The sequence below is a fragment of the Mycetomoellerius zeteki genome, unplaced genomic scaffold, assembly GCF_001594055.1.
Source record: "Mycetomoellerius zeteki isolate Tzet28-1 unplaced genomic scaffold, Tzet1.0 scaffold232, whole genome shotgun sequence".
NCBI lineage: Eukaryota > Metazoa > Arthropoda > Insecta > Hymenoptera > Formicidae > Mycetomoellerius > Mycetomoellerius zeteki.
Window position 1 is genome coordinate 948,296 of NW_017257208.1, and position 15,878 is coordinate 964,173.

The 15,878-nt window shown below is 30.2% G+C and overlaps 1 protein-coding gene across 3 annotated transcripts in view; it reads left to right on the top strand.

Moving 5' to 3' along the window:
* The window catches only part of LOC108723403 (acyl-CoA Delta(11) desaturase), a 25,075-nt gene extending 9,969 nt beyond the window's left edge, over nt 1–15,106 (top strand). The window contains exons 1-6 of one of the 3 annotated variants that reach the window (XM_018449155.1): nt 1,304–1,501; nt 12,261–12,526; nt 12,746–12,876; nt 13,544–13,749; nt 14,003–14,185; nt 14,611–15,106. In XM_018449155.1, the coding sequence (XP_018304657.1) occupies nt 12,274–12,526; nt 12,746–12,876; nt 13,544–13,749; nt 14,003–14,185; nt 14,611–14,974 (1,137 nt within the window). In that variant the 5' untranslated portion in view covers nt 1,304–1,501; nt 12,261–12,273 and the 3' untranslated portion in view covers nt 14,975–15,106. Of the gene's footprint in view, nt 1–1,303; nt 1,502–12,260; nt 12,527–12,745; nt 12,877–13,543; nt 13,750–14,002; nt 14,186–14,610 lie in introns of those variants that run through there. The other 2 variants (XM_018449154.1, XM_018449156.1) reach the window with 2 other exon arrangements.
* The last annotated feature ends 772 nt before the right edge of the window (nt 15,107–15,878 follow it).

The following is a 15,878-nucleotide window of genomic DNA, read 5'->3' on the forward strand; positions in this document are numbered from 1 at the left end:
TTTGTAGTAGAATTTAACTTGGCGCCACAGTTGTTGATATCAAATCGTTTGTACAAATAATACATATTAGATTAATATTCATTATTTAATTTGGCTATCAAATTTTTTTTACGAATAATACATAAAATTTTGATAAATTTAATTAAATTAACAGAATTTAACTTGGCGTCACAATTGTTGATATCAAATCTTTTATACAGATGATACATATATCATTAGATTTAGTAAATTTTGTGATATAATGATTTTCATGTAATAATTTTTGAAGGGGAATAAAGCGATTATAACTTGGGTTGGAATGTATCATACACAAAGAATTTCATCAAACAGCAAACGCAATTAGTCATCAGTTCCACGGCCGATTAAGTAATTGATGTTAGTGAAACCGACTCAAATGGTGGTGTCCATACGAGAAGTAGTATCTTACTTTATCATTTAAGGGCATCCTGAAGATGATTGGTCATAGTGTAAGTAGGACTAACGATTTATGTGTCACCGACACATCGCTGCATACTACTATATCAATATCTCACGAATACATACACATACATTTTCGTATAATAATAACGTTTTAATTAGACGTCTAAGTCTGTTCTAAGAACTCCATGTTGTTTTTTCGTGCAGATTACCAGTCTGTAGACTACTATTTCGTGAATACAGATTGCACAGCTTTTATGTGCAAACATTGTCTCGATAAGACAGCTCTAGTGCCATATTGAACTAAGAAATGGTAAAGAAGATCTAAATTTTGAAATGTTTTAACGTTCTCGGCATAAACTCTATCTCACAAACACATATTAATGCATTTACTTTATTCCTGGAAAAGGATTTTTGAATCTGTAAAAGAGGAAAAAGCAATATTGTTATACAAAAATTATATGGTTTAATCGGTAATATAGACGGTTTTAGTAGCCCCTTAAATATAATATTATTAAATAGAGAGAGTCAATTAAAAAAATTTTGGATCAATCCTTCTTCAGTATGTGTATACATAGAAAGTGATTGAAAAAGTAATACTGAATCATGCTTTACAAATATTGCTATATAGAGTTATAGATTATTGCATATCTACGTGATTTGCATATAACAATTGAAGTAGCAAAGCGATTGACAAAGAGTAACGTGACGCCGGAATCATGAATTGAGAACATGAGAATAGGTGTACCTTTTATCCAATAGGAATAATCGATTTCGAGAAAGCGAATCACAACTCTCAGTTTTTGCAACCTATCACTTCCGTTTGCCCCTGCTAGAGCCCTGCTTTTTAGAACAACCGACATGACGAGCGGGGGGTTTCGTTGACGATCGTCATTTTACGCGAGGAGGCACAAAGCTGATAAGTGGGACATACGCTGCAGCATCTCGGTATTTCATAGTGAACTCGCCATCAAGTCGGACCATCCATCCAAGAGAGTCACCGTCCCATATCCTTGTGTTTCTTGTCGAACTTACTCCGCATCAAGGTACGTAATCTCGTCCACGTACATTCGCCGCTCAAGTTGTAAGTCATTGATTCGTCTATTTTTTCACTTTTAAACTGTCAGTTGATAATTATACAAAGCGCATTACAACATAACTATAAATATAACATATTAAAACATATCATTGTAAAATTAAGAGAAAGATATTAGCAGTATGCTGGATATTTATGAGTGAATTATTAGCAACCGACAAAAAGAAAGGGTTTCATATTAAAATTTTTCCCTTTGAAATCTGTGCGAGCCGAAATATTAATTCAAATTATCGAATTATTATTCTTTATTAAGTAATATTTATACATGTGTGTGTGTGTGTGTGTGTGTGTGTGTGTGTGTGTGTGTGTGTGTGTGTGTGTGTGTGCTACATATTTTTGTCAATTTAAGAAAAAGTTAAACTTATAACTATGATTACATCACATAATTACAAATACATGCATTTGTATCACTGTGTAAGTTTGTTACATTATCTCATTTAAATTTAAAATTCCTTATTATTGCTTGCGTGCTGCTTTCCGTTTCGCTCGTTGCCTTTTAGGTAGATAAATAAGTAACAATTGGTTGTCGGATAATAAAGTAGAAAACCTTTCATTGAAACAGAGAATAATTCTGCTATGATGAGCTTGAAATACTTGATTATTAATAAATGTTATAAGTTAAAGACTGCTGAATATAGTTAATTACTTAATTATTGTTTGTACAGTTATATTTTATCGTATAATTATAATTTCGTAAAGATACGGAAAATCTTTTACTCGTTTATATAATAATTATCGTAAAAAAAACAGTATATAAAAATAATAAGAATATTTTCTTAAAAAAAATTCCGTGTTTTAATCACATTCTTGGATAAGTAATCGGAAATGAATTAGAATACAAGATTAATCTCGCCTGACTCATTCCAAAATTGCGGAGGATAAAAAAACAAAAAAAAAACTTATATAATAAATTTAACGAGCGCGTGCTTATGTAAATTGTATCCATGTTAAAAGAAATAATTTATAATTGTGTGTGTATTTGTGAATTTTATATTCTTGACTTCATATACTGAGTTTGTAAATTTTATATTTTGACTTTATATACTGATGGCCTAATCTGAGGCCGAAACGTTTATATTTTTATTTATGTAACTTTGAATGTATTTATCGTAAGATAAGTTTCGCCAAAAAACAACGAGCGTTCGTGGTAGATGCTATTAATTTCCCCGTAATAAGAATCTTATTTTTAGACCGTGGAAAATTACAATGTGAGAAACACAATTAATAATAGAAATTCAACAGCCTATACCGGTCGAAGCTAGATTTTAGTATGTAAAAAATAATAAAGAGTAGTTTTAAATTGTACGTAGAAAGAACGGTGTTGTCGAAGTATCTAAAAATTTCATTAGAAATAGATTTGAAAATAATTTTGTTGTGAGAGAGAGAGAGAGAGAGAGAGAGAGAGAACTATTAAAATAATTATATAAAATGCTCAAGCTAGAATATAAAAATTTTTTGCAGCGTTGCTTATTATTTTTGAGTTTCCTACATAATTATTTTATTAAACAAAATTATTTTCAAATATAACTAAATTATTAGCAAAATTTTCTTTTCGTGTAGTTTTATCTATGCGTACATACTCTTCTTTCAGTAGCATTTTCAATTATTTCTGTGATTTAAGTAGATGCATACTTAAAAGTAAAATCGCGCCTATAAGTATAGCGATTGCATGTCGGGATGAATTTTTTGCCGCTGATTCTTCTTCCCATCTGTTGCGCTGACAAACTTCCCGTATGGCACACTTTCTTGAATGGTTTTTTTTATTTATTAGAGTAAAATTGAATAGAATCTCATGATAATTCTTAATAAACGTGATATACACTATATAACGTATAATCATATGAATATTTCCCCTTAAATGTGGATGCGCATCTTTTTCTCGATCATTAGTCAATTTACGAATAAAAATTGAATGATAAATAATTTTTAATTTATGCGACGCACACAGTATGAAAATTTCCATCGAGATCTCTGATATGCAGCAGTAATTCGTTATCCATTTTGTAGAAGAAGCTCGTATTTTGTATAAATATTTATAAAATAATATAATTGATGTTTGATATTTTTTATAGATGCAATAATTTTGTATAAAATGCAAAGTTGATTTTCCAACACGATTAAACCATTCTGTTAATATACGATACGTATTTCCCATATGATGCACGCAATGTGATTTAAAGAAACGCAATGTGTACCTATAGTACGGTAGTTTGAGATCAAAGTATAGTAAAGTTCATGTGCTAGTGGGCGAGAGTAATTTCGCTGTAACACAATTATGTCGCAACGCTTTGTCGCTCGTGTTTCGTCTGTATGCAATTTGTGAAACTGAAAGTAAAATTATGGAGAAATGAAAATATAGAAACAGAAAGGTAATATATACTGACAAAATACCGACACGAAAAGAAAGCCTCTCTGATTGCAGTATAAAAAATAATTATAGTAATCTTTCATGATCATCAAACTTTATTGTCTTATTTTTGCATGTTTATATTATTGTTACATTATATTCTTTATTATATCCTCTTCAAAGGATGTATATATAAAAGACTTATTATTCAATCGTATTATTCTAATCGTTAATCAATTTTCGAAAATAATTTTATTTTTATAATCTACGACATCGAATAAATGTTGTGATTTATTAATAGACATTGGATTTCTATGCAATTGTATATTTTTTTAGAGTGCCGAAAGTAAGACTAAAATAGAAATATGTCTCATTGAAAAAGCATTATAAAAATGCATATTTATTTGTGCATATTTTGTATATTTGCATATTTTGTGCATATTTGCATATTTTGAGTATATTTTTATATTTTTATATATTTTAGACAATTTTATGTTATAATTAGACATCGGATTTTTTATAAATTATAATAATAGTTCCTTTATAGCATATAGTTTAAGTAAAATTCGTAAATATTCGTTACTTTGGGATCTTGGAACATGCAAACGTTCAGACTAGAGACTTATTTTCCAAACAGAAATCAGTAGTCAAATTTATTAATATGTATAACATGTTGTTTATGCATTTATTATTTTCATTTAAAAATATAGGTTTAATCATTTGATGCCAATAACGCTATATAAATAAAAAAGGCTCAGGAAGTATTGAAAAATAAACAATGGTATATATATTCAAACTCACTTTAAATATTTATCAGAAATTATAAAAAAATTGGAAACGAGAGGTATGCCTTTAACTGAGTCCATGGATTTGATAACTAATACTATAGAAAATATTTAAAAAATACCAGGTGAATGTGGAAAAGAAATTATTTTGAAATTTGATTCAGTCTTAAAAAGAAATCCTGGATTCACTATAATTTCGAAAATAAATGAAATTTTGAAAGGTAATAATGAAGGGCCTCTTGAAATTCCAGTACACTATTGGAGTAAATATAAAATAAATATGCTCCCATTACATCTTGCAACGTGAAATGTTCATTTTCAGCATATAAGATGATTTTTTTCAGATAAGCGCCATAAACTTACAATTTCTAATCTAGAAAAAATATTAGTTATCTATTGTATTAATGTAAATTATAATTCTTAAAATATTTTATTTTAAGAATTATAATTTAAATTGTCTCTTATGTAACTTGATTTTTTGTAATATTATAAGTATAAAATATAAATTTTCAAATTAACTTTTAATTATATTAATTAGTAATTATATCAATGTACGTATATATATAATTAAAATAATAAAAAATATTTAAAAATGTATTTACTCAATTCAAGACGAATAATATTAACGAAATAACGTAAATAAACATTATAAATGTATAAAGAACAATTTTTTATAAAAACATATGTCTTGCATATATAATGCATATTATTTTGCATACATTTTTTCATAAAAAATGCATATTAGTATATGTTGCAGTATAACTATGTTAGATGTCACAAACAATCCAAATCTTAGTTATTAATTGTTCTTTTTTAATAATAAATATCTATATATAAAATCCAATGTCTATTTATTAATAACAATTTATTTAAGATGAACTAAACCACGACGATACATTCGAGATACATTAATGTAATGAATCTATTCTGCAGTTTCCACGCATGTTATTTTTCGTAATTAGTAATCTCATAATTGTGTTGTGTATGACAAAGGACACGAAAGCGCATCTTTCTAAGGGAAGCAAAATTTGTGCTATTTTTGGAAGGTCTTAAAGAACATATATTTGTTATATTACACGAATTGCAATAACTATTGAATAAATATAGAGATGCGATATCACAAATTAAAGAGTACACTCGTTTCGCCTTGAAGGAAAGTTGTACGCTATTTGTCAGATACTACGTGTAGCAGCATGCGTTGAATCTCGAGAGAAAACGTTACGTGCTGTAGGATTAGTAGGTCAGTGTTACTCTTTAATATCCTCCGTTTCTTTTCATGATCATCGATGAGCATCTGGTTCATTTTCGGTCATCAATAATCAGAAGAACAATTTATTTTATTTACAATAACAATTAAAAAATTATTCCTGCGTTTCAAACTTTCAGTTCAATTATCAATAATTCGTATTCAAATTATTGTTTTTGCTCCATCACATTTCCTTCTTTGAAAAACGTACGTCAATAACTCACTCAATGGTTGCGTTCAGTAGAATATTTATTTTGCAACTGCTGGAAGTGTTCTTTGCTCACATAGGACTATTCCTCTGGATCTACAATATAATCCAATCAGCGCGAAGAAAATCTCTAATCAACAAAATATTGCAAAATAAATTGCAAAATAGATATTCTGCTGAATGTGGCCAATCAGGTGTGTTCGGAAAGACTCTATTTGCGCTATTCGTGTCATTCTATCTTTGTTTTATATCTAATAAACAACGAAGATAGAATGACAGAAATAGCGCTAATAGCGAGGGGGTAACCACTAGCTGAAATATTGTCCCACAGATTACATGATTTCATATGATTTCATCTGATTACAAATAATTTTTTCCACTACATGTGAAGTAATTTGGTAAAATATACGATTTTATTTAATATTATACAATAGTTTCTCATGGTTTTATATGTAATTATCGGATTATGCATAGAGATTTCATATAAATTTTATAATGATTTCGAGGACTCTGTCCCACGATTACATTAAGTGGTTACCCCCTCGGCTAATAGCGTCTCCTCGAAAGCACCCCATATCTTGCAGCATATCATTTCTTATTTTTATAAACAAATAACGAAACATACTCGTAATAACTAATTAATCGCTAACAAAACAACTCACCAGTTGCATTTGTCGTAATGCTTAAAATCAGACATTGCGGTCAGTTTTTTGTACAATTCTCTTATCACATAGTAAATGCAGTGAAACCTGTCAATTTGCTTGAAAACGTGAGACATGATGCTACACGATCCTGTTTGGATGGCATGTTTTGCCTCAGGCATGTTATAAAAGTCTAGGAATTTCGATCTGCAATTGGCAATGACCTTAAAGATGCCATTGGCCTGCTTTCCGGAGAACCTGTTCCTTCTCGAGCGTAGCATTATTTATGTTCTTTCTCGTTTCTCTATCTTTCCTCCACCATCGTCCCCTTTCTCCAACTTGAACGTTCTGTTCGACTACATGTACCGTTTTGAAGTGCCGCTAGCACTTTTACTGAGATGACACTTCTCCATGCCGAGCCTACGTTCCGGAAGAGAAATGCATCCTCCGACACACTGTGAAGCCTGTTCTATCTAGAAGTAGTTTCGATTGCATTTAACATTGGATTTTGCGTATTGTTTTTATGATTATTATGTGTGTTATTATTAACTTCAAGTTAATTATCTGTTAATGAATTAATTATACCGGATCAACTTTATTTATTTTGTTTATTTATTTCTTCAATATACTATTTATTTATTTATTCAATATATTTATTTTATATTTTATATCTACAAAAATTAATTTAAAAATGCGAGTTTTTCTATTTCAAGATACACAGATTTAACTTATAATGACATTTTTATTAAAAATAGAAGCGGATTGTAGTTTTAATCTATTAAAACTGCTTTATTCTCTCTCTCTCTCTCTCTCTCTTGTTATAGACCATCGTATTATCATGAAATCGTGTCGATTATGAGTTAAGAAGATATACGTTTTCGACAGCGCTTTCACGAGGATTATTCACACCCATTCCTTACCATTTGTATGACAGCAATATAGTTGCAGAAAACGAGGAGATAGCTGTACCACTGACTTGTGAATCCGTAATTAACCTTTAGTCGCGTAGATCTTTTCTCTTTCAATCACTAAAGTACAAGTAAATGTTGTTTACTATTGGTACGTGCGTTGAAAAACGAAAATGAATTTGTTAATTAACGACAGTTAAGAAACAGACGCGTTTTTATTTATTCGCTTGTATTTCGAATTAGTCTCTATTTGAGGCTAATTCGAAATATAAGCGAGTACAATTGAACGGATGATTATAGGAATAATTATAGTTGTTTGCTAAAATACTTGTACACTTCAAATAGCTTGCATAATTTCAGTCAAAAATTAATTATTTTTAATTATCTATAATTTCGAAAGTCTGTTTGAATTGATCTGTATTAACTATAATTTATGATAGCATTTTAAATCTATTTTAATACATATTGACCATAATTATTTATGACAGAATTTTAAACTTATAACTTGATATATTCCAACGCGTGTATTTTTTGTATGAATGTGTATGCGGATTCTTTAAATATTTTCTTTGTTATACAACACATAAAATTATAAGTAGAATTCTGTTTCAAATTCTGTTGCAATTTATAAAGCGAGTTTTAATAAGAATTATAGCTGACTCTGTGACGGATAACGATATTTGTGCGCAATTATAATAAATTTCTTTCAATCTGATTTATATATTTCATTTATATTAAAATTTGGTGTAACATTAACGTTTATTCTAATTATATGATTTTCTCTTTGATAGCTTCTTCTCTAAAAAGTTTGAATGCTCTCTAACTATATTCTATATTCTAGCTATATCCTAGTGTCGTAAATTGAACAGTTAAGTAAGAATTTATGACATACTCTTAAAGAAGAAGAGCGTAAACTACTTTGAAAATAGCACGTCAACCCGGTTACTCTAGGTAAAGAGTTAATATTAGCGTAAGTCAAGCATTCGCTGAAACTCTGTTGCATTTGTGTTTTGCAAATGTCTACGTTGATTGACAAAACAGCGTTGTACAAACATATTCGTCACAGATAATTGTTTAACATCTTCAACGCAATGATATTTGAACTTTTATTTCTAATTTCCAATTCCGAAAATTAAAAGTAACATAATACAGACACATGTATTCAAATATTGACAATTTAATATTATCGATAATTATTAGTAAAATAAACAGAAAAAGAAAAAAAAAGAGAAAAAAGACGTATATTTATCAAAGCCATTGTTCTCGTTCTTTGATAATCTAATATTATCGTAATATTAACATCCTTTTCCGTCTTAATATTAAATAATACTTTTCTTATATAAAGTCCTGGAAAATTATTTGCGATATTTTAAGATGAATTAAATGACACCATACAACTATTTCATTTATAATCTAAAAAATTACATTATACAATAGTATTATTTAAATTATTCGTTATTTAAGCTATCCATGCAGTAAAAAAAATTTGATTTATACTTTCAGTATTCATATTCATATTCATATATTCATACTTTATTGTAAGGCATAAAATTTATACATAACAAATGGCAAGACGTCAGCAGAACTTGTAACTGCTGTTACAAGTCAGCCAGTAAGACGATTAAAACAAGGTATTACATTAGATATAAAAGAAACACGAGCTCGTAAAAATAAACAAAAAATAATAAAAAAAACAAAATAAACAAAAAATAAACATATTCAAGAATTATTAACACTAACAAGAACATTTGTATTATATTATATTTACATTTATATTACAAGAACATTTGCATTACATTTACCTTTACATTTTCAATGTAAAATCGCGAAAGATGTAATGAAATCCGCGGCGGAAGAACGAAAAAAAGTCTGAGAAGAAAAGTCTTTCAGTATTTCATGTCAAAAAACTAACGTTACGTAAGAAACAAAATAAAAAATCTACGATTATCTTTAAAGATTCACGTTTTATTTTCATTTTCTTTTCCGATGAAAGAATGTTTTCTTCATGTTTTTTTAAGCCAAATTAAAGGTATGTATACTACATAATAAATTATGTAATATTTTGTAAATCAGAGAAAATAAAAGTTAATTTTTTGTCTGACTCGCAGATATCGGTTTTTGATAAATGATTCATAATACGCTTTAGAGTGATTTGAGTGAAAATATAATTTTGTCAAAAAAGCGTTAATAATTTACAATAATAAGACACTAAATATATTATATATTAGATTATACATGTTAACACAAACGTTTTAATATTTATCGACGTGGTATCGCGCGATAATTTAATTCCGGATGTAGGATTTATATTATGAGTAGCAGTATCGTGAATCGGGTTCCGTTAAATTATCCGTAAACTCTCGACGTCGAGAGAATGCAGAATAAAAGAAAGGAATATTTAGAAGTGGGGCACCTACATAACTCGCGTCGTCTTCACGTCGTCAATCTCAAAGAACATATATGGAGGAGGGACGACTGCTATCTAATTAGCCATAAAGGAGAAGTAATATGAATACGCGTTCAGTTCTGATGTGAGCGTTCAGTTCTCTTGTGAGCATCTATTCTAGGTCGATTGAAGTATCGGAACTTGACTTGTTTTATGCTACGTTGGGATAAGTAATCATCGGCAATTTCAAACATGCTATTGTTATTTTCACTTTTAGACATTTCATCTATACTGTCTGCCAAATTCTTCAATTTGTGGTTTATATCTCTAACGAAAATTATTGGTTTTTAAATTGGCAATGTAATAACTTTTTGAGAGTCGCAAGGTATAATGAATTATTTGAAATAAGAGATTACAATTTCAATGATTGGTTTCGACGCTTTTATAAAGATAAGATTAATAAAATAAAAATCTACTCTTCGCTGAACCAACGCTAATGTAATATCACCAGCGATTACGAGGTTGCTCTGATGCAAGAATCGCGTACCACTTCGTTGTGAAGGGCTGTTAGTGTGGTTGACATCAGCATGCTCGTGCGAAGACTGTACTCTACTTCGTACATTCAAAATTATCATTCTTCGCGAGACAAACCGCGGATATTTCGGTGTGTTGAAAGCGCGACGTTTAGAGAATTTCCTTTTTTTACACGTATACACTTTCCACATATACATCGTATCATATATTAACGTCGCACATATTAACCACACATAATGTTCTGGAAAGCTATAACAAGATCGTTGCGTGGATGTACATAATGCACATCGAGAGTCATCAAAGAATCATGAATCTTCTGTTAATGACGATGCTACAATGTGGAGGCCATACGATTCCTCTCCACGTATAGAAGAAACGACAAAAGTTAAATATTCATAATAAAAATAGACTCTTAAGATTCATTGATACTGATTTCTTTTCTTTTTCTTCTTGTTAGTATTAATTGCTATTTTACTATCAATTTTGTTAATTAAATACATAAGACTACTTAATTAACAAAATTAATGATATAAACGATTAGAAAATTATTTCAAGTTAATCAATGATTGACAAAAAGCCTTTAAAAGCCGACGCAAGATGTTGTGCCTATATATTTGTATTTTAACGATAATTACTGAAAAGGACCCTAACCGTAGGTCGAAAACATTATAATATACTAGTTTAATAATAATAAAATTTATGATTCGTACAACATTTTGCGTCGGCTCTTAAAGGCTTTTTATCACTCATTGGTGAACGATTAGCATGTAAAGCATTAACCTTTAGAGGCTCGGGAGTAGAGATATAAGCGACGGAAAAAAAACTCGGAAAATAATGATTTTTTTCCTTTGGCTTTGACAGTTTTTACTCGGATATTTTGTTTAGCATTCCACGATTTCGACGCTGTACTATTGCTCCAGAATTTAGTTTTTGCACTTATCCGTAATTTCTGTGTAAAAATAATTATAAAAGTTAAAATACTGTATAATAATTAATATATAATAGTATAATGCCAGTGGTCATAAATATACCTTACCTTTCACTATTATTTGAATGATATTTTATACTGTACTTCAATTTTAAAAATTAAGAAAGTGGTCCATACTGTCATTAATACAAATAATACTTTACTAGACTAATTGACTGTTTATGTTGTATACTGTGATTGTAATTATACGTATTCTAAATTTAAATTAGTGAGACACAACAATAAAATTATAAAGACAAAAGTATTAAATAGCATCGAAGTAACAAGAAAAATGAATTCTATTTCTTCTACATATTTAACACGAATTCTAAACGTTTTTCATGAATTTTATGTAATTTGGTCAAAAATACCATCTTTCATGAATTTTATGTAATTTGGTCAAAAATACCGTTTTTTTTATATTTCTCAAACGGGAAGCCTCTTTAAGAACTCGATTTAAACTTTTATTTTTTTTTCTAATATAAAGTATTTATTTGAAATTCTAAGAATTTTAATCAGTTTTTGGAAAATACTTTTTAAATGTTATATTTGTGCTAAATTCACTTGTGCTATTAAAGAAAATCCGAAGCGGATGACGCAATGTACTGATTTTCCTTTTTTTTTCTCTCTTTCTCTTTTTCAACATATGTTGTAAACATTTTAAAATATTATCAAATATATAGCATCAGCTTTCTTTAATTTGTAAAATTAAATATTTGTTATAGATATTTCAACAACATGGCACCGAATTTGTTCGGTAGTTCAGCGACTTTATTCCTCGAAGCTTCTCAGCAGGATGTATCGCAAAATAAAGCGGCAGAGAAGGCGATAACGCAAAAATTATCAATCCAAAAGGCACAAAACTCGAAGCCTAAGTATCAGTGGAAAATTGTTTGGAGAAACATGATAGCTTTTGCCTATCTTCATCTCGGTGCACTTTACGGATTGTATATTTTAATAACGGCTGCCAAATTTTACACATTCCTTTGGAGTACGTTTTGTTTATTTATCTTTTAAGACTTAAGACTTAAGATTTGAGCTTGTTTTATGAATTGCCATTGCTTAATTTGTGGAAAGAAATAATATAAAGAGTCATATCAATAGCATCAATTAGTAGATCTCTATAAAATAATAATAATCGCAAGTATTTCATTTACGAAAGATCTTATAATTTTAATGCCGGTAAACTTAATTTTATTTATTCTTTTAGGTGTAGTAGTTGCAACTTTCGCTGCTATCGGTGTTACAGCAGGTGCTCACAGACTGTGGGCTCATCGGGCTTATAAAGCGAAATGGCCGATGAGAGTCATTCTTATGCTTTTGCAAACCACGGCTTTCCAAGTAAGTTTCTCGACGATGCTGTTATTCATACAACAATCATTGTATGTTTTAGTATTGTCTCGTATGTACATTAGGCGTCATTGATGCCTTCCGGCTTGAAATTTATAATTTCCTCCGATCGTACACATATCTATATCCTGTTAAAGAAAAAGAAATTTGCTTTCATTACATGTAACGAAAGCAAATTTCTTTTTTTTAACAGTGTATATAGATATGATGTGTACGATTGGAGGAAACTATAAATTTCAATTCGGAAGGTCCGGAAGGCATCAATGACGCCTACTGTACTCTTTAAATTCTTCGGAATAAAATCTCACTCTAAAGAATGAACATTGAATCGGTCTTGAAAAAGAAAGTGGCTCAATTATCAATCTTTAAGAGTGCAGAGATTTAATTTTTTAGAATAACAATTTACTCTAAAAATTTTAGAGACTATAGTTTAAAATAGTATATATTACAAATATATTATATATTGCAAATATATAATAAAAACGTTCAAGAAATTCCTCTCTACAGAGAAATTTATTTCTCATAAACAATAAATCTTTTATATTTTTAAAGAATCAGTTTAAAAATATAAAAGATTTATTGTTTATGAGAAATAAATTTCTTCGTAGAGGAATTTCTTGAATGTTTTTGTAATTATCATTTAACGCGCGTTTTGCAGAATCACATTTACGAGTGGGTGAGAGATCATCGAGTTCATCATAAATTTACGGACACGGACGCGGATCCGCACAACGCGAAGAGAGGCTTTTTCTTCTCGCACGTGGGTTGGCTTTTGGTCCGAAAACACTCTGATGTCATTAATAAGGGAGCCACAATCGATATGAGTGACCTCGAGAAAGATCCTGTCGTTGTCTGGCAACGCAGGTATGACAAAGATATCGTTTTTATAAAATCAATTGGTGAGGTTTTACAAATAAAATTACTCTTTTTTTTCGAAAAGAAACCCAGACAACACAAAGTCCAAAATTGAACATAAGACGTCTTTAAAATGTCTTTTAGACACCAAAAACGTCTTATGTCTTGATTTTGGATACTTTGTGTCGTCTGGGAAGTGATGAACTTCATCAAATCATTAAAATCATCAAAGATTATCAAAATAAATCTGTTTATATTACAGACTTTACATCGTTCTGATGCCTGTTTTTTGCTTCCTACTTCCTACCTGGGTACCGTGTTACTTTTGGAACGAGAAACCTATGTACGCATGGTATTCTACCCTTTTCAGATACACACTCTCACTGAATCTGACTTGGCTAGTGAATTCCGCGGCCCACATATGGGGCATGAAACCCTATGACAAGTTAGTATCACTGATAATTTATTTATTTATTTACTTATTTATTTATTTTATTGTGTGTGTGCAATGATTACAATTAAATTTAAATATAAAGAGCATTACATGTACTGTGAAGCACAAGGAAATTAGATAGAGAAATAGAAAATTAGGACTACAATACTACAATACTACAATACGCGCATATTAAACATAATAATGTTGTACAAGTATATATGCTAAGCAAAATATGCAACGTAAAGATAGTAAGAAATATGAAAAATAACGCAAAGTGTTTTCAGTTGACTTGAGCAGTATAAAGTGTAATGGATTAGAAGTGTAAATAGCAATTGAAAGAGAGACGGACCAAGATCCGCCTTTGTCATTTATCCTATTGCACGAATTATATAACTAAATGGAAATCGATAAAGAAAACGTTATCTTTTTCGCAGCACCATTAGCCCCACTGATAGCTACAGCGTCGGCATTGGCGCTTTCGGCGAAGGCTGGCACAATTACCATCACGTGTTTCCGTGGGACTACAAGGCTGCCGAATTGGGCAACTATCGCACAAACTTTACCACCGCTTTCATTGATTTCTTCACCTGGATCGGCTGGGCGTATGATTTGAAGACTGTAGCACACAGTATGATAAAGAAACGCGCAGCGCGAACGGGCGATGGCTCGATATATACGCGAACGGACGATCATGATGAGCATCATCATTCGCATGAAGGAGCTATATGGGGATGGGGCGATTCCGATATGGCACTCGAAGATATGCAGGAGGCCGAGATCATTAATAAGGGCGATTGAGATCCCAAATTTCAATTCTCCAAAAAACACTATATGTGGCATTACACTTGGTCGGAATTACGCAGAACGTGGACATCCGACAGATATGTATGGGTTACGATGATATTGCAAATTCATAATGAATTCGGTGATCATATCTGAAGGTTTAATATATTGTTATACATCGTGAGATACCGTAATCTCTTTTTGTAGATTTTACATCACTATCAATATCGCTTGATGCATCAACAATAATAGTAAAATAATGATTGTTAAATTACAATTGTTTTCTTTTTCTTTTAATAGTTCTTGTGCGTGCATCAAGCAATCGATGGAAATGACGCGTCTAGGACGCGACTGTGATTACAACGTTTTTTATTAAGCTTTTGAATAGAGATATTTTTTAAAGTTAATATTTATGATAATCATTTCAATTTGTATAATTTGTAATTTTAATATTATGTTCATCTCATTACTAGATATTTAACCTTTTGCAATTATCACCATTTTTCACAAATTTTAAAATACTTATACAAATTTCATATAATTACGTAAAAATTAACATAAAAAGAAAATGCCACCGTGTGTACTTCATATATAAATTATCAATAGGAATATATTACATTCGTTGGGAGTGCACGCTCTATGTTACAAAACCCCGTTGTGCATTGTCGGATAAGGATATAATCACCCAAAGAACAATGATCAATCGTTTAGTGACGTCAATTAATATTTATTGTATAATATTATTCATACATCATTATATCGTTCCTCTCTTCAAATCGATCATTGAAGTATCGCGAGTTCAATCGCCTTGCAACGAAGAGACGGAAGCGCAACAGCGATTTCTCGGACCGATTAAGTTCTAGGTTCGATCGATCAGAAGCGTTTTGAATCAGGAATCTATGATTGCGAAAGGCGCGTG